General features: G+C 40.5%; 3 protein-coding genes and 1 long non-coding RNA gene across 4 annotated transcripts; 2 read left to right on the top strand and 2 right to left on the bottom strand.

Moving 5' to 3' along the window:
- The first annotated feature begins 2,833 nt into the window (after positions 1-2,833).
- LOC136443972 (kelch-like protein 6) lies at positions 2,834-5,191 on the top strand. The gene is made up of 3 exons (XM_066441360.1): positions 2,834-2,946; positions 3,256-3,388; positions 3,529-5,191. Exons 1-3 carry the CDS (start codon positions 2,847-2,849, stop codon positions 4,964-4,966), a joined length of 1,671 nt encoding a protein of 556 aa, XP_066297457.1. The 5' UTR covers positions 2,834-2,846; the 3' UTR covers positions 4,967-5,191.
- Positions 5,192-6,183: 992 nt separating this feature from the next.
- Positions 6,184-11,049, bottom strand: LOC136444004 (uncharacterized). Its single transcript, XM_066441399.1, has 6 exons — positions 10,895-11,049; positions 9,945-10,225; positions 9,565-9,771; positions 9,025-9,053; positions 7,813-7,978; positions 6,184-7,331 (listed from the first exon to the last, which is right to left on the bottom strand). The coding sequence occupies exons 1-6, from the start codon at positions 11,032-11,034 to the stop codon at positions 7,003-7,005; spliced, it is 1,152 nt and encodes a 383-aa protein (XP_066297496.1). The 5' UTR covers positions 11,035-11,049; the 3' UTR covers positions 6,184-7,002.
- A 650-nt stretch (positions 11,050-11,699) lies between these two features.
- On the bottom strand, positions 11,700-13,203 carry LOC136443944 (uncharacterized). The gene is made up of 2 exons (XR_010757211.1): positions 13,031-13,203; positions 11,700-12,053 (listed from the first exon to the last, which is right to left on the bottom strand). It is a non-coding gene; the product is annotated as an uncharacterized lncRNA (long non-coding RNA).
- A 2,278-nt stretch (positions 13,204-15,481) lies between these two features.
- On the top strand, positions 15,482-17,777 carry LOC136442972 (crystal protein-like). The gene is made up of 2 exons (XM_066440017.1): positions 15,482-15,751; positions 16,362-17,777. Exons 1-2 carry the CDS (start codon positions 15,482-15,484, stop codon positions 17,775-17,777), a joined length of 1,686 nt encoding a protein of 561 aa, XP_066296114.1.
- Positions 17,778-19,116: the final 1,339 nt, after the last annotated feature.

The raw sequence follows: 19,116 nt of genomic DNA, 5'->3' as shown, positions 1-19,116 counted from the left end.
TAACATTGGAGAGGGTTTAACGCGAGTTAATGGAAAAGGTGTATCACGATAACACGAGCATTCACCCAATATTTTTATTCATAAGCTAGATGTATTGTACATGACTTTATTTGAGAATTATATTATTTTATATGTACGAAAAGACTGGTCGCCCATTATTGATAGTTAGATAAGTAAAATGAAAAAAAACCTTGTCATGAATTCGAATAAACATTTTTGTTGAGTTTTAATAGATGTTTATACGTAGGGTTCGACGTCATTCTAGTTAAGTGTACGTCATAGTAACCGTATCCACGGTGGTGTTTTCTGACAAACTGACATTTATTTGAATGTGAGCCACAATGCACCTGTCAATGATAACTCTTGGGAGGGGAGGATATGATGTACATACATACATGTGGGGGGGGGGGGCATGCATTTTTTTCTATTCTCAGTAGTGTATTCAAGTTGAAGGCTTACACTCTTCCCTAACCTTGCCCTTGCCATATACCAGAAAGTTTACGTCTGTAGAAGCTCGCACTTGTAACAAAACAACAACGCCCCCCTCCCCCAAATCTATGATCTATATGGACAGATGAACATATGCATATATTTAGACAGCGGGACGGGGTGTTGACAATGATAACAGCTGTCCTTTAAACAGGACAGTTGTCTATTTATAATATATATAAGAATATGATTGACAGGCAGCATATGGAGTCCGGGATTGTGCATTATTCCTATTGGAGACTCTGTTATTACCGATTTATTGGGATTTACACATATAGATATCTTTCTAGCTTAACTCCGTAAACTTAGAATCAATGCATCGTCCTTAAAACGTTGTTGTACATTTAGAAAGCCCAAATTTACGTGAAAAGCGCCTCCTGTCGAATCCACCCCGAAGGACAGTGAACTGTCCCTTCCTAGACTGGACGTATCACGTTACACATTGACGCCAGGATACGAGTGACAATTTTGTTTTTGACGTAATATTACCAAGGTCAATGTACGCAGCTCTCTAGCGGTTAACACTTCAGACAAACAGGACATCTACTCAACATGGTCTTGAACATCTGTTAACGGATATTCCGTAAGTCTGTATACATCAAGTTGTTTCTGTGTCGTATTGAATTGTCATAACCCACGGTATATTTCGGGAAGCCTCCAAGTCTATCTAAAGCGTACATTATGTCCTTATGTGTGTCACAGTCGTGCTTTATGTAGATGTGCAACTGTACCAGAAAATGTATCTGATATCGCTTGGTTCATCTATTCAGTATTATATCTATCTCTGGCACCATAACAACTGGACGTACATGTATGTGAAGGGAGGATAAAATTTATTTCCTTTTTTATGAAATCTGTGTATATACTTGCACATGTACCTGTGAATTCCTGATTTGCCTTCAGAGTAAGCTGTGACGAAACTACATTTCAAAGAAAGGCGACCGGCAGAACAGGAACTTAGCCTGACTAAACCTCGGAGGGGGTCATTAACCTCAGCCAGCCAGAGATTGTGTAAACACAGGCCATACAGGAACTTAGCAAGAAACGGGACATCCAACACAAGATGACCCTTGATATGAGTTCGTCGCAGGAGAGACATCTTCTCAAAGAGCTTCTGCACATGCGCGACGAAGAGGTCATGACTGACGTCACACTGTGTGTGGATGGACGTGAACTTCACTGTCACCGCTGTGTGCTGGTGACGTGTAGGTGAGTAAGGTCAAGGGTGGGTTAATTTGAATTTGATACAATTCATTTTGACAACATTTCTGTAGTTGTTGTTGTTGTGTTGTCTTGTGTTAAATAGATACAGATAGATTTTTCAGCGTTTTCAAAATAAGAAATCATGCCAGTCTATTACACAGATGTCCATATATATATATAGAGAGAGAGAGAAAGAGAGCCTTAACCTACTCAATACGTACAAAAAGTAACGTGCACATAGGTGGCGCTTCTACGGCCGGGTGACCATGACGTTTCCTGGGCTCCTGGGCGCCTAAAATCCATCTTACTTTTTGTCAAGTCGTGTTTCTACAAGTCTGAAAGGTCGTTCTAAAATTAGGTGAAGTTGTCTACTTCTGTTCGGTAACATTTTCGCCGGCTTTACACAAAGTGCATTGGATAGGTCAAGTAAGTCAAGTAAGTCAAGCATTGGATATTGCCACATTTTTATAAGTCGGCACGATATACCCTAACAGAGCCTAACCTGCAGTACCACTCCCGGCCGCCCCCGATTAATGCTTAGGACGACGATCTTCAAATTGCCAAATTTCGCTCTTTTCGGGAATGGGAAAATTGTGAAAGGCTCGCATGGGGTTTTTGTTTTTTCAGGCTTATCAGACTTTGTTTTTGGAAAATGTGACCATTAGAAATCCAGAATGACAATATATTCATTACATTTCACAAACAGAACAATGGGGTATTGGGTCAAACATGATATCTTTCAATTCCATCATACTATTAAATACAAGTGTTCGGGTGTACATTTCTTGTAAACTTTCATGTTCTGAAGGGCTACAACACCCAGATTTAATCCCAGTTAGAAAAACACAAGTAGGCTTTGAACACATTCATCTGTGTTTTACCTGCTTGTCTATCAATAGATCAATTTTCTGTAAAAATACTGTACAGTCTGTGGATTCGTACTTAGCGGTGCAATGTAGGCACCAGGGGAAGCCGTTTGATAGGCTGAATTGCGTTACACCGTCTTCCGAAACAAGACAACCAGAATGATCGTTCTTTCGTAACCTACCTCCTGATGAAAGAACGATCATTATGATGAAAGATTCATCGTTTATTGTTGTTCAGTTACCATGTATCGTTGTACCCTTTATTTCTTTAGCCAATATTTTCGTCTCATGTTCACAATGGATATGGCGGAGCACTACCGGAAGGAGGTACCTGTGTACGGAGTCAGCTACTGCACCATGGAACAGATTGTCAACTTCGCCTACACTGGTAAGGCTACTTTCTTTAACCTTACCCTGACTTCATCCAAGTTGTTGTTTAAAGAAGTCGTAACATTTTGTCTCGGATCCTTTGCACAATGAGTTTGACTTGCAATACTTCTTTCTTTCGCCAGAGTGCGCTTCAGGAAGCTCGTTTTGTTTAGTTTTTTTGTGACGCCTCAGAAGAGAAGCCTTTTCAACATAGCAAATTTAAAACATAGGGGCTCGTATAGCTATATTACTGCCATTCAGTGTAAGGAGTTAGATTTCAGAAATTCACATATGAGCTTTGTTGATAATTCGTGTCTCTGTTTCCAAGGCAAGGTAGAGTTTCAAGAAATACCTCCCATACTGGGGGCGGCCAAGGCACCGGACCCTGGAGACAAATACAAGACAACCATAGAGGAACTTCTATCGGCTGCCGACATGTTTCAGATTCTAAACCTGCGTAGGTAAGCATACAAACATTTTCTTTGTTTCCAAACCCTTCTTACCATCAGCTTGTGCTATTTATGGAATACTAGTAACATTAGAGCAGAAATTTAAGTTTTCCACTTTTGATATAAAGATCATTGTTGTCAAACTTTCACAGGGCCTGTGCAAAGTACATCATGGACAAACTAAACGTCGACAATTGCGTCAAGTTCTACTTCTTCGCATCCCTTCACAACTGCGACGATCTCAAGAAGTCTTGCAAGGAGCTCATAGAGGATCACTTCATCTTGGTGTCTCAAAAGGAAGAATTCTTGGACCTGGACCAAGATCAAGTGTCCGAACTTCTAGCCAGTGATGATCTCAACGTTCAGAAGGAAGAAGAGGTGTACGAAGCTGCGTTAAAATGGATCAAACATTTGCCGCATTCAAGGGCAGAGAGCGCGCCAAAACTCATCAAAGAAGTCAGATTAACGAGAATGGACAGATCTTATCTAGATGAACAGCTTGCTACGGACGATCTGCTCTCATCTTCACCAGAATGTGTGAATTTTATAGAACAAGCTGGTGCAACGCAGGCCTTGGATGATTCTAGCGGCTCAGCTTGTAGCGTCCCCTGTAAGGACGGTCCTAGACATGGCATGAAGGAAGCCAATACTATATTCATTATCGGAGGGAAGCAGTATACAGATATGGGAGACATAGAGTACTGTAGTACCTGTTTTTGTTTCGACCCTGTCAACAAGACTAAATGTACGGTACCTACACCAGACAGTGCGTTCTGTCTCAGTAACATGGCGTGTACGTTTTATGGGAGCTTTCTATACGTGGCTGGAGGGACAGTACAAGATCTGCATTCCTCGTCGGGTTGGCGACCGTCCGATGAATTTTGGGAGTACGACTGCGTCCATAATGTTTGGTCACAGAAGCCTAACATGTCCCACCCCAGGTCTAACTTTTCTATAGTGGCGATAGAAGGTTGTATCTACGCGTTAGGTGGTTCGTATAGATCGGGAAGATACGATTTGGTGGAAGTGTTCGAGTTGGAAACCGAGGCTTGGACTGACGCGAAGCCTATGCCTTACCCTTTGTCGGATCACTGCGCGGTTAGCTTGGACAGAAAGATCTACGTTATGGGTGGATTTGCGGGTGGATCTAGGAAAGGGATCACAAAACGTGCGCTTTGTTTTGACACAGTGGAGTCAAACTGGACAGAAATTCCGGCTCTGATGGTCATGAAGAAAAAAGCAAGCGCTGCGGTCCTGAACGGAGAGATTTACGTAATCGGGGGAACAGACTACATTGAGGAGATGGATATAGTGGAGATTTATAACGTAGAGAAGAAGAGATGGCGGCTAGGAGAGAGGCTACCAGAGGAGTGTTGTTCGGCAGGCGTGGCGGTTATAGATGGGAAACTTTTCGTCTGTGGAGGAGTGAGGTTTCACCAGGTGCTTGATGGGATATGGGTGTACAACGCGGAGGGTGACAGTTGGGAGAGGATGTCGGGAGTTAGGCTGACGCGCCAGTTTGAATTTGGGAGCACGGCGGCGCTCATAAATCAACAGAGACTAAAAACAACTGAAGGAAAGAAAGATTGATTTCTACTGGTCTGTTCAAAGTGACGCTATTTATTCTGGAACATTATTATTGTTTTAAAAAGGCTTGGAACATGTATGAAGGTGAACGTAAAAAGTCTGGAGTAACGAATTGATCTTGATATCAGTATCATAATATTTCATTATTTCCATATGATCTGATACAAATGCGCATTTATCAGGTATGAAATACTGGCTAGTTTTAGTTCTCCACATTATGGAATATTATAACTAAGACATAAACTAGAGGAGTGATTATGGTGTGAAAAACATCATTGTGTCCTTATCCTATTACCTAAACACCAGTTAGAGTATTGTTGATAATCTATGTGATTAATATAATCATGATACCTGAATAAATGATTTATGAATTCATGCGGCGTGTCAAGTGGTTGGTCTTGCAGTAGGACAAAAAAGGACAAGACAAAAAAAGGGCAAGATTAGATGATTTCACCTCTGACTGTGTCATCGTCCTTATTGCAACAGTACAAATTAAAGTAAAAGCCCCAGAATCTCTTTTCCCTGCCTTCCAAAGATTACTGCCATTTCATAACACTCAAATTGGAATTTCTAAATCCACCTGAACTTATAAAAGACAATACAACAATGTTGATGTAGACATGACATATCAGTATGTTTGGATATTCCCAAACATTAACTCTATGTGCTCTTAAAGCTAACACAAGATACAAGTACATATTACTACTTATTACTATCTTAACTCTTGCTTGGCAGATCATGTTTGTTACAAGTGTATGTGCAATATGTTACATAGTTGCATAAACATCATATTACATACATATGGAAAAAGCTTAAATCATATCAAAACATACAATCATTCATTATTTAATGCATTTAAGACCATTTAAAAAAGACTTTTGCTACCCATTCACATGTACATGATTACTTTCTAAGAATCCCAGTTAACAAAAATGTCCCCAATAAAAGTGTCCTATTTGGCTAACTCCAATACACAATAATCATGTCATTGAGTTCACAGAGACAAACACTCAGTAATTGCCTGAGATGGTGGGCACCAACACCAAAAAAGTCAATTATAACAACCATGATTATAAAACAATATAGGTTTTAACATAGTGATAGTGAAAAAATATATTTCCAATCAAAAAGTGAAATGATTGTGAAGAAAGCTTAAATCCACCACTATGAACACAGACTACAGCTTCAGAAGGAGATGGCAAAGCTTAGTCACCTTAACTGCTGCCACCCCTTATAAACTTTACTTTATACTTCCTTGAAAGCTGCCCAACCCTTACCCAGCTCAACCTTTTCTGAAGCGCAATTTTTGTTGTTGGTTTTGTCTAATCTAAGCACATTCTGTCAACCTACATGTAATAGAAGAGAGTACAACAATGTTAGTGGAAACATGACACATCAGTAGGTTTGCATATGACCGAACATCAACTCTATGTGCTCTCAAAGCTTACACCCAAGATACAATTAAAGTACATATTGCTATCTCAACTCTGGACCATTGCTTGGCAGGTCATGTTTGTTACAAGTGTACATGTAATATGTTACATAGTTGCATAAACATCATATTACATACGTATGAAAAAAGCTTAAATTGTATCAAAAATTTAATTTGCAGGATTTTAATAAAGCCCAATCGGTAGCAGCTTCACAGTTGAGCTCCTGATTCCAAGTTGGTAACTGTGAGACCCCAGCTCGAATCTGGGGAAGGGCATACTGTTTGGAACTACATTTGTGCAAAATGGGGGACCTGTGATTACAGCCTCATTAGTCAGATGGCTGTACTTTAGATGGATATAGAAATAGTATTTACATTTTTACAAATCAATCGCAGAACATTTAAGACTATTCAGTTCATACTAATAAATTATGAGAAGGCTATGTAGAAGGATATGTCTACATATTTGCTGTGTGACAAGGAATTACTTTTCTACATTGACGGTGTTAGGCATACACAGCACTGACCAAGTAATGATATAATGTACAATGTACATGATTATATTAATGAGCATAACTATGGCACGACTCTGACAGAAGCAATACCTTCAATTCACCAATGCTTTGGTTTGGGTTTCCTCCTCACTAAACAATTCACATAAAACCTTCCACTCAATCCCTGCCTCATTCAACTTTTGACACAGATTACATAACTTAGCAGCCTTCCCTTCTCGACCTGTCCATAATTTGAACATTTCCACTATCTGTAGATCACGTTCAAATGGGTGCTTTGTTATAATCCTGTCAACATCTTGTGTTCTTATCTGAAAGTGTTTCATGCCAAGTCTTTTCCAGTTGGTAGGCATCACCTCAGGAAGCTTTGCAAGGTGCACATCAGTTATAGAGATGGCTGGAGGTCCCACAGCACCTTTAGCTTCTATCATTAGAAACAAACAAAAATTAAATTTCAGAACATAATCATACACCTGTCCAAGTATATAATACAAATGTATTCTTAGTACCAGTAGTAAAAGCACATGTTCACATGCATGTATATGATCAAATGCCCAGATCATCATATGTTTCCGTCTCCAAGACTTACATTATAAAGTGTGCAATAATCTAAAATAATAGATTATGAATCTAAAGCTGAGGAGGCCTTCATGGGACCGTACCTGTACCTGTATAAACCATCATGCAATGTATAAATTAATCAACTTTATCTAAAAACTATTTGCGCTATGGACTGTTAGTGAATACATTTATACATAGAAGCAAGCAATGCACCAATTCAGTAACCGTGCAACTTTCAATAAAGTATTGAAAGAAATGTGCAGTTTTTGCACAGCATAGAGACAGCAAAGTACATGTATCAGTCATATGCAGGGATAACATACTGTCAGATGAAACTGACTTACCTGTGTCATGAGGTAAGGTCCCTCCTCCTGATTGGATAAGAGACTCTATCTCGTGAGGACCGGTGTTGTCTCCAGGGGTTACATCTGTAGCTGTGGTCCTCCTGACATGCCCAGCCCGACCCACATTGTCCTTTGGTACCTGCTGCCGTCTTTCCAAGTCACCTGCCTGTGTAAAGCCAAGAAGAAGTATTAGTCACTTCAAAATAACCTTATTCAATTAATCATGAATGCAATGCTTTTCCTACAGCTTGGACACTGTAACAGTTTAGACAAACTCCATATAAGGAAAGTGTGCCATGCAGAAATAAGTTTCAATTACAAGCTGCAGTTTTTAGCTCTTAGTTCTAGAAATACATCATTGCATGAGCCAAAAATACTTTTCTGCATTGCATAAATGATAAAAAATCAAAAGTATCTGGGTGAGGTAAGGTCCCTTCCTGTGACTGGATAAGAGGCTCTATTTCTGAGGACTGGCTAGTTAAGTACCAAGACCCCATCAAACCTCTACATACATTTATGTCATGCCTGGGCCTGATACGGGTGTTCCGGACCGTGTGATAACTATCCGGATCACATAGGGTTCGGAAGTGTTATCACACAGGCTTCCATAGAATATTTCGAACGCATTTCGAGCGCGCCGGTTGTGCGGCCGTCGGAAATTCGAATACCGGATTCGGAGATTGGAATCAATGTTGCTACAGTTTCTTGTTCGAAGACACAAAACTCCCTCAACTTCTGGCGCATTCCGCATTGAAATGTATGTTTTCTCGGGTGGGTATGACCAAGGTATGACATAAATAAAATACAACACGTTGTATTCCGCATCACCCTCGGTCCCAGCCCTCCCGCGGGTCGGATCGCCCTTCGGCCTACGGCCGTCGGGCGATCCGACCCGCGGTCGGGCTGGTACCTCGGGTGATACGGAATACCCCGTGTTGTATTCTATATGTATATAACAAATGTGAAATAAGTCAGCTCAGCAATTGTTTTAACTCAAACAGTTTTTTTACTCGATCAGTTTAAAACTAATGAAAATGTATGAAAGAAGTGGAAAGAAATAAATAGTAGGGAAGAAAGTAGAGGAAAAAAGGGAAGCAAATAAATAAGGGCAATATCAGGAAAAAAACTGTCATTACTCTGATAGAAACATACAGGTATGCAACACGCCATTAAACAAACTGAATGTCAATGGAAGGTATGCATAAACAGTACCTGCAAATCTTCATCCTCTGGAAGGGGAACTGAAAAGGTGTCCAAAAGGCATCATCATTAATATGAAATGATAACATCATAATCATTCACTTTCCAAGTTATGTATGCTTTATTTATCATTAAGCTCATTCATTTAAGCCCCTGTCACACTTGTGCGTATAGACAAGTCCGCATGATCATGAGTTGTGTATCAACATGTTTTTGGTTTAGGTTAAGTTTGCAGCCAAATAAATGATTTCTTAGGCTCGATCACAAGGCCTCACAACGGTGGGTCAATGTAGAAAACATTCTTTTTCCCCGCATACCTTACTTAAACCAAAAAAATGTTACTGCGCAACTCACGTGCACTTGAATATACACACAAGTGTGACAGGGCCCTTAACAGTTACTGTGGTGCCTGGCATAAAACATACTTACATTGATCACTAATGGCTAGTTGGGCAACCTTGGCTACATGTCAGTTGAACCAATAAATAAATGAATAGATTAACAGTAGAAAAACAGATCAAGTTTGAACAAGGATCTTGATGATTTACTTACATGACCGATAATCTGGGCGTCTCTGCCATCTTCGCCTTTGTTGCCATTTGCGAAAGTAATTGCCAATCCCAAGCAGTAAAAGGACTATAAGGACAAATGCGATAAGTCCTACAACTACAGCTGTTGCTACTTGGGCCTTGTTGTCATGGTGGTTTGGTCCATTTCCTCCATCTGCCTCAGGATTATTGTCAGAGGGAGGAGGTGACACTGCAGAGGAAAACAAGTTGAATATGTCAACAAAAGTAGTCAAGGCAAAAGAATTGGAGTTGGTCATCAATATGAGGTCAAGCTTTTACATGTACATGCTAGGCTTTAGCAGATTTACAAATTTAAAGTTTTCTACTCTCCCTTTTTCAGAGAAAGAAACCTGTGAAAATCACCTGACACGGTTGCCGGACTCTCTGACTCATCAGTCGTCTGTTGTACAGGTGGTTTTGCTGCACTTGTGCTGGAATGCATTGTACTTGTTGTAGGTGCTGCTGTCGTATATGTGCTTCTGTAAGTGGCTGTTGTAGCTGTGGAAGCTGAATTTGATGTGGAATTCACCCTCAGAGCAGGTGCTACTGTCTGAGAGCTGGTACTCGTGGTTGGGAATGGTTCACATCTTGCATTTCTTATTGATGTCCCATTTCTGATTGTCTTCATGCCCATAGCTGTGCAGCTGAAGAGACAAAAAATTATGCTTATTATACAATAATAAGATTTGTGTAAAAACATGGAAAGCCATGTCTGCCTAATGAGTGCATGTAGTCCATATGGTTACAATTATTGTATACATTTGCACAGATTTAGAGATAGGAATCTGGCAAAGTATTTGGAGTTAATTAGCCATGGAGTTGGAAGCAACATGAGTGTAAGTCAGCATTCAATAAGATCTTGATATGGTTTGAAACACACCAAGGGAAGCCAGGGAGTTATAGTCCATCCCTGGTACATTAGAAAAGCCAGAAAGAGAAGTATATTTGTTCTCTTGGACTTTTCCCACAACTTACTGGATAATCCCCTTCATCGCTAATTCAAATCAAGGTCAGGCGATCATGGATAGTCATTGAAATGAATCAAAATCTAATAACTAGGTTGAATAAATCCAATGTACAATGCCCCACTTTACATTAATTTTGCAGGATCAACTTCAAGACAAAATTTTTTATAATGAAAACACCATGGTAGACCCTGACTTAAAATTCTCTCCTATATATTGATAATACTGAGTGATTGTTATATACCAGCAGCAGATTACTTCAACTTATTGATTTAAATAAAGTCCAGATAATTGAAGCAGGAAGTATATATAATACTATTGTCTAGTAAATCAAATTCACAAACTCACTTCCTCCATGTTCTGCACTTTGTCAGGGACTCACGGTTGGAGAATGTGCCATCAGGACATGGTCCACACACAGTATCAGACACAGGTGTACCTGCAAGGTGTATGAGACATTTATCTACAATGCTTGATTGCCAAATCATTTTACTATCATGATCAATAAGTTCTTGCTCTCCCTGTTGAATAATGCTTATAATACATGTAGATGTAGAATAAAATTCAGTTCATAATTGCAAGATAGAAAAAAACATGACATTGTACAGCAACTTTTGGTCATGTAATAGTAACATTCTTTACTGACCAGATGACTAATACTCGCTTTGAATTTGATCAAAGCTTAAAACTATATATAAAAAGCACAAAATCTAATGTGTCAAAATTAACTAATCATCCATGGATATGCATAATTGCCAACTATTCAATACATAAAAATTCATACGTTTGCTCAGGAATATTTGTCCACAGTAAATCTGTTGGTTCTACATGAAAACACTGAGCCTGAGCACCTCTGACTTATGGATGAAATTCACGACTTTCAAAGTTTGTACATTTATACACATTGTTACGGGGAAGTGCATATAGTCAGAATGTTCCCTCCCAACCCTGAGACTGTTTTCATGTTGTCCTTTTGTTTAACATCAAAATTAAATGTCCATGGATTTAGATGAAATTGATTGGTGTGGCTAACATAAAAAAAAAATATTTTTGTGGTTTTCTAAAGCTCAGCTACAATCTTTTACTAGTATTGTTCCAAATGAATTATAGGCACCTGCAGGTGCTATATAATGTGTAGTTACTCACCTTTGCGGGCAGGTTCTTCACCTTGGGGACATGTTGAGTGATTGACACAAACTTGGGAACTTTCATGTGGATGGTACATTCCTTCTCTACACTGACACTCTGTGTTCTTTGTTGGTACACATGCACCCCCTGGTTTTACCACTAGGCCAACATGGCCATCACAGTGTTTACATCTTAAGCATCCATGCAGCCTGTTTGGATATGCGGTATATGTATGGCCACCATCACATGGTTTGCAGCTAGTATCTGTAGACAGCGTGCAGTCTGCAACAAAAGAAGTCTCAGCCGGGCAAAGGTTGCAGCAAATTCCGTCATGTAGATATTTGTCGTTGCCACATCGTCCAACACCATGGGCCAACACCTGAGGAAGATCATTTTATGAGTGTAAATACAACCACAACCACTCACTATATATCACGAACATGGAGATACAACATTCATTTTGTAAGATATATGTTAACATCACAGTTTGACCCTTTGTAAATTATATTGATCAGTGGACCAAAATTGGCTGAGTTACATATAGGTCTTCACATTTCTTTTCTTACAATTATAATACTATAATTTTCATGTGGGAGATTATAGTGAGCAGGACTTGAACTTTCTTGTCTGTTAGTCCTCAATTTGTTATTCAGATTTACATGTTATGTTCAATTCTAGTCTGTAAGAACTGTTAAGCCTGTTTTCACCTTACTTATACAAATGTATAATATCATCTATATATTTTTTAACAAAGCAATAATTGTTTCCACAACACTTGGCTCCTGGCCAATCCTTCCTAACCAAAACAAATACCATTATGACGTGCCATTCAGGCACTTCCAGTTGGGCGCCTTCCATGACTCAGCCAAAACTTCACCGCCCTGGGCCAGTTTAAACTGGTCCATAATTGCCCAAATGGAGTTCCCCAGCAATTACAATTTCCCATAGCCTAAATAACATCAATAACATGATCATAAAGTAAGTTACTTGGTTCTTTACCACTTCAAACTCAAATGCAACAGGTGTACATGATCTCATGACCGGAGTACGTGTTTCCACAATCTGTTTGTTCAAACATTCAAACATTTACATGTACTGCATGTGACCTCTTACATGTACATTCCTGTCCCAGAATGAATTTTTTCAAGCTACCTGAGTGTTAAGTCTTGAAATGTCTGTGTATACATAGCAGCATGTCACATGAATGATCAATATAGTATCTCTGATCTACTAGCAGAATTGTTTAAAGAGTCACAAAATGGCCTCCAAAAAGGAGCACGTACACTACATTCATTGTTGTTCACTGAAGCATAACAAAGAAGAAAAAAATTCCAAACAAGTGTTTAACAAACTTACCTGGTGGCTGGCCACGATCAGAAGTAGTATACCGATACATTCTGACAATGTCATGTCAAGATGCCATGATTTTAACACTGATAAACTGAACAAATTCCTATGAAGTAACAACTGCGTATGTCCTTTTTAAAGAAAGGCTGCAGCTCTAATGCGCATGCACGAGTGGCAGGGGATTCCCCTGACTCACCTTGAAATAGCGATGGGCCCACCTGGCCAGGTATTGGTGCCTTGGGGCTTTGGGTCAAGGTTCACCCAATAGGCCAAGGTATTGTTTACACCTAAGGTCACATGGTTGCATGTTTTGTGTTCAATTTAAATGTGACAGCAGTCGTGATACGCGGAATGCCAGCTATGGAGGTGAACTTTCAACATTCATGGTGGAAACAACACTATATGTCTTTTTGAGGTATAAAGGTACAAAGGTATAAAGGTCTCTTTTAGATTCTTTTTTGAATGAAAAGGGCTTGTCAGACTACTTAGGAGCGTAAAAACAAGCTTCTTGGTCAGACAGCAACAGTTGAAATTGGGGTATTTATTATGTTTAAGCTGGGGGAATTGGGCATTTTATCCACGAGATATACTAGTAATCACCCATGGTAGTCACATTGTGCAAATGTTTGATCACTACAAATGGAGTTTATTGATCATTCTGAATGAAAATGTTTGTTCCTTTGAAGATATAACATACAATGGCAATGCCAATAATAACAGAGCAATGAGATAAGATTGACCAAACTCAAAGCTCAGTGTGATAAAAATAATTTTCATCTGCTTCACTGGCATTCCACAGCCAGTCCTATTCGGGGGCTACCCACTAGAAATCATGTGAGTTACAGGTTACCTGAGGACCATATCCATTGTCAGAGGTAAACCCATGCCATGGAACTTTGCCAAGTATGTGATCACTCACTCAGTGCAACTCAAACATTGGTGGCCAGGTAGGGTAATAGTAGATGGCAGAGATTAATGGCTTTTTAAAGTTTTACAATATTGTAAAATTTTATGATCTTTAATCAGTAAATTATTTTGCTTATGAATTTTCTATGACAATTCCGACTCTTTTATGACAACATGCGACTCTTTTATGATAATACTGGAACTTTGAACATGAGATATCCATGCAATACATGTAAAGTACTTCAGTCAGGGGGTGTCAGTAGTACATTGTATAAAACATAAAACAACTTCATCGATCAGTAGCAGGTGCAGAAAACAGGTATTTTGGTCTCCCGAGGCATGCAACATTATTGTCGAGAGGAAAAAAATTAGCAGCAAGAAAGGCAGCAAAATAAACAGCAGGATAATGCTTTAGCTTTTAACAAATAACTTCCAGGCCACTAAAATGATTGAAAAGAGACTATACCAAGTACATAGTAAATACCTAGCTTTAATCCAATTTCTTGACTCCAGTCACACAGGCCATGACGGAGGGGCCAAGATTCAGTCAGACTATTAACTCCGAACTCGTGGTATCTACGAGATGTTTGTGAACGCTAACGTTCCCCGTACCTTTGCGAAGCATTTGAACCATACAAGCTACGATATTATATCCTAGTTACCTTTATAGGGTAAGGATTTCTCCGCTTTAATCTTTCCAATGAACCTCCTTGATCTTTCCGAGCAACGTTTGAGAGCAACTCAATCGACGTTTCTGCTGCGTGTCAAGAGCGCCACTTGGCGGAATATAGAGTGCACAGCAACCTTGGAAGATTTTCAATACGTTTTCACATTACTTTCTAAGAAGCGTCCTCTAGCGGTCTTTAAAATAAATGTATTTCATCCGCGACGCCTTCTTGTTAGCTGAATGCTGATTGCTCAATTGAAAAAAGATGACCAATCAGCACATACCAACTCTGTTCAACGGGAAAATTTATCAAGTTATCCGTATGTTGACAAAAGGCGGCATAGTGATTGGCTAATATTGATACTGAAACAACCAACCAGAAATGAAACCAAATTATAATTGTACTCGGTGATTGGTCAACAGTATGAAATTCCGGTTACGTGTGTACATGTAATTCGCTGGTATATGGGAAGGGGAAGAAAGTAACAAAACTCGACGTAAGTCCACACAACTTGTAGATTCAATTAGATTCTTCTCATTTTGGAGGTGTGAGGTGTGTGAGGCCCAAGCTTGGCACTCAAGATTGGGCAAACAATTTCAAGGAAAGGACAGGTATTAAAGATTTTTAAGTAAGGACTATAACGTTAAAGGACTCTACTGCGCAACGCAACTTTGGGGTCAGCCCTAAAAACATGAAAACTTGCATGATGCTTCCCAACGTGTTTCTAGTACGAGGCACGGCTAAGAGGAGATAAGAGAAAGCTAACATACCTGTTTGTTGTAATGTCGAGCAAATTGTGAAGATGTTTAATTAGGCCACTCAATGGAACCAAAGTACAAATTCTAATGATAAAGACGACTTGTTTGTCACAGTACTTAGCCCAACCATGGAGTCGACACCGTTTTTCTCACTAGTTTTCCTTCTTTCATCTGCGCTGGGTAATGTTGACGGAAATGTACCCCCGAATGGACCAATTGCGAAAACGCAGTTTGGCCCGGTAATAGGCATCTATGCTGATGAGGCAGCCATCTTCTATGGGCTGCCCTTCGGCATGCCACCAGTAGGAGAAATGCGTTGGAAACCACCACAGCCGTTCAACACTCCTTGGGCACCACAGACCTACAACGCTACCCATATACGACCTGGCTGCTATCAGGTAAGTCTACCAGGATAGCTACAAGATCTGCAATGGATGTCACTTGAAGACAGGAGAACAACGTCCAGACTTTGCATGATGTACAAGATGACTAATAAACTTGTGGACGTACCAACTGATAAGTATCTAATTCCAGCTCAGAAGAGGACTAGAAATAGCCATGCTTTTAAGTACCAGAGTTATCAGCCAAGGATTGATGTGTTCAAAAATTCGTATTTCCCGAGAACCATAGTAGAATGGAACTTGTTGTCATGAAGTACTGTAGGAACATCCCCACTAAGTAGCTTTAAAGAACGGTTGCAGTCAGATATGCAAATACTAAGTGTAACAGACCGTTCGCTGTAATATGACCAGCTGCTACCGCGCCGCGTGCCTGCAAAGCTGGTGTGTTACGCCTATTGGCGGTTATACCGGCTATATGAATACAGATACAGATAAGATGTTTTAATCTCGTCCTCAGTAAGTCTAGATTCTTCAAGACAAAAGAGAAATGGGCGCGGCAGCAAAGTGTCAATCCAATCCAGCTTGACCATTTTTCTACACATGAATACATGCCTATACTGATCTATACTGTTATGGTGATGTGTGTTGCCCCCTTTCTCCCATACAGACTGCCTGCCTCTATCTACCTGATGTCCGTCAGGAGTATGGCTGTCCACGGGATAACAAGTTCAGCGAGGACTGCCTGCACCTCAACATCTTCACCCCCCTCCCCTTCAACCCTTCATCAAAATTACCAGTGGCCATCTGGTTCCCGGGGAAGCGGTACAAGTATGGTTCAGCTACAGACCTGGTTCTTGACGGTAGATTTTTAGCCAATAAAACAAGGGCCATTGTAGTCACCACTAACTACAGACTTGGGGCTCTGGGCTTTCTGGTAGCTGGGGAGGGGGAGGGAGCGGCTACAGGGAACTATGGAACACTGGATCAGATAGCTGCTATGCAATGGGTCCAGAATAACATAGGGAGCTTTGGAGGGGACAAAGACCAGGTGACCATCATGGGGCAAAGTTCAGGAGCAGATTCTGTGGCGCTTCACCTCATTGCAGAAAATACTGAATACCTCTTCAAACAGGCCGTCATGATGAGCATTCCCTTTATTTCTCACAAGACACGTGCTGAAGCCCTGCAGCTCAGCAAGGTTGTAGCTGAACTCCTGAACTGTACCACAGGCAACATGACATGCTTTCGGGCTGCAGAAGCAGACATGGTCAATAAAGCTGGGTCAGAGTCTGAGCCTGCCGTCCCAACAGACATCATACAGAAGTATGTGGAGTGGGCACCTCATGTTGACGGAATCACCGTCAAAACCCAACTCCTCCAGGACATGTTTTTGCAAGGAAAGTTCCAGAAGAAGCCCTTTATCCTTGGTTCTACCACTGATGAAGCCTTTCCGATCATGTATTCTGCATGGAGGGACAGCATGAGGAAAAGCTTGTATAAAGAAGTCATGCTTGGCGTTTTCCTGGGGAAAGCAGAATTAGTGCTGCAAGAGTACCCGCCAGATTCATCTAGAGACCAACGCCCGACGCTGTCACGTGCTTCCACGGACCATTATTATGCCTGTCCTGCACGGAGGGTGATCCGAGCGGCCACCGACTTTGAACTGCCAGACGTGTGGCTTTACCGTTTTGATCAGATCATGACGAAGGCCAATGATGTGGCCGTGTGGTCACAGTTCGACCAGGAGTGCTATAGCCGCGTCTGTCACGGATCAGACGTCCCCTATCTCTTCCAAACCCTGAAGCTAGCCGGACTGAACGTGACTGATGAAGAACAGAGCACAGCCGACTCCATGGCCTACTACTTTGGAAACTTCATCCACACCGGAGATCCCAACAACTCAGGATGGCGAGTTTCCTCCCAGCACCAGGTCCACCCACAACAGCCTGGTGACGTCATCAACTGGCCAAAATACAGCAAGCTCAACAACTATGTCAACATGAAGTTCACTGCACCAACTAACCAACTGGAACAGGGATATCTGGCTGAGAAGTGTGATTTCTGGGACAAGAACTTTCCATAAACATTGACACAGCATCTGAAAATATGTGAAATTCCATTACCGTTAGCTTTTAGATGAAGAATCTAGATTCGAATTTTAGTTAACAGCATCTTTTGGGGGATATCAGGCCTGATCTCCTTAAGCTTGTTAAACACTCTTAAAGTTAGTTCATGATTGAACAGAAAGTATAAGAACAATTTGAACAATTAACTGTAAATTGTTCATCTCCTTACAATTCTGCACATAAGTGTACGCTGAATCAACGGTAGGGGATATCAACATGTGTTAATTGTACTAATTGTACATAGCAAAAAACTTGCCCAAAAAGTGGACTAGCATTGCGGACATGCGCACACTGTTTCACCACAGGGGGTCTTGAGGTATTGTACTGTGTGTTGTGGTGTCAACAACGTGTTGGATGCTAACAAACAAACTGATCAAACAAACTGACGAATCAGCAAACTTTAGAATAATGATTAACGTACACGTTATGTAAACCAGATCTAAATGAAGGATGGTATTTCTTTGGTGACCAAGATTCGTTGTGGAACACTTGACATAAATAAACATTAACTGTAATTATCAAAACAGCTACGAATCTAAAACCACTCTGTAGTACGCAACAAATCTAAAATCACTCTAAGAGTAGTTCTACGACGATGTAATAATTATGAAAACGTAATCATAAAGAATAAAAAGTATTCGTTACACGTGGACAGTCTGGTGGGAGTCTCATTGCATATACGGTAAACGTTCCTCAAAATCGACAGAAAGTTCTGTTACAACCTTTGGTTTATTGCGATACTCTTTAATCGTAATACGACTAATCTTCCAGGGTTCAACACAAATACATACAGACACACACATACAGCTGTATATACAGCTCAAGATTAAAAGGACATATACATATTCATAACATATATACAGATTGCTAACTTTACTTACGAATGACTAGTGAAAAACTGGTAGATGGCCTTTTTAAAGTTGTATGGGACTGTCAATGATTTCATATTGGGTAGTAATGTATTCCAAAGATTGATGACTAGGTCGGGGTACATACGCTACAAGACGGGGTACATACACTATAATTCGGGGTTAATGTTTGGGTACGAACCTTTCAAACTATTTTGGCTCCTTTGGAAAGGACCATTCAAACGCTACAGGTCGGGGTACAGACGCTATAAGTCGGGGTACATACGCTTCAGGTCGGGGTACATATACTACAAGTCGGGGTACATACGCTACAGGTCGGGCTACATACGTTACAAGTCGGGGTACATACGCTACAGGTCAGGGTACAAACACTACACGTCGGGGACAAGTTGGGGTAAAGGTTTGGATACGCTACAATTCGGTGTAA

Source organism: Branchiostoma lanceolatum, chromosome 10 (genome assembly GCF_035083965.1).
Source record: "Branchiostoma lanceolatum isolate klBraLanc5 chromosome 10, klBraLanc5.hap2, whole genome shotgun sequence".
Classification (NCBI taxonomy): domain Eukaryota; kingdom Metazoa; phylum Chordata; class Leptocardii; order Amphioxiformes; family Branchiostomatidae; genus Branchiostoma; species Branchiostoma lanceolatum.
The sequence above is the reverse complement of the archived record's forward strand: the minus strand, read 5'-3'. Positions and strand labels throughout refer to the sequence as shown.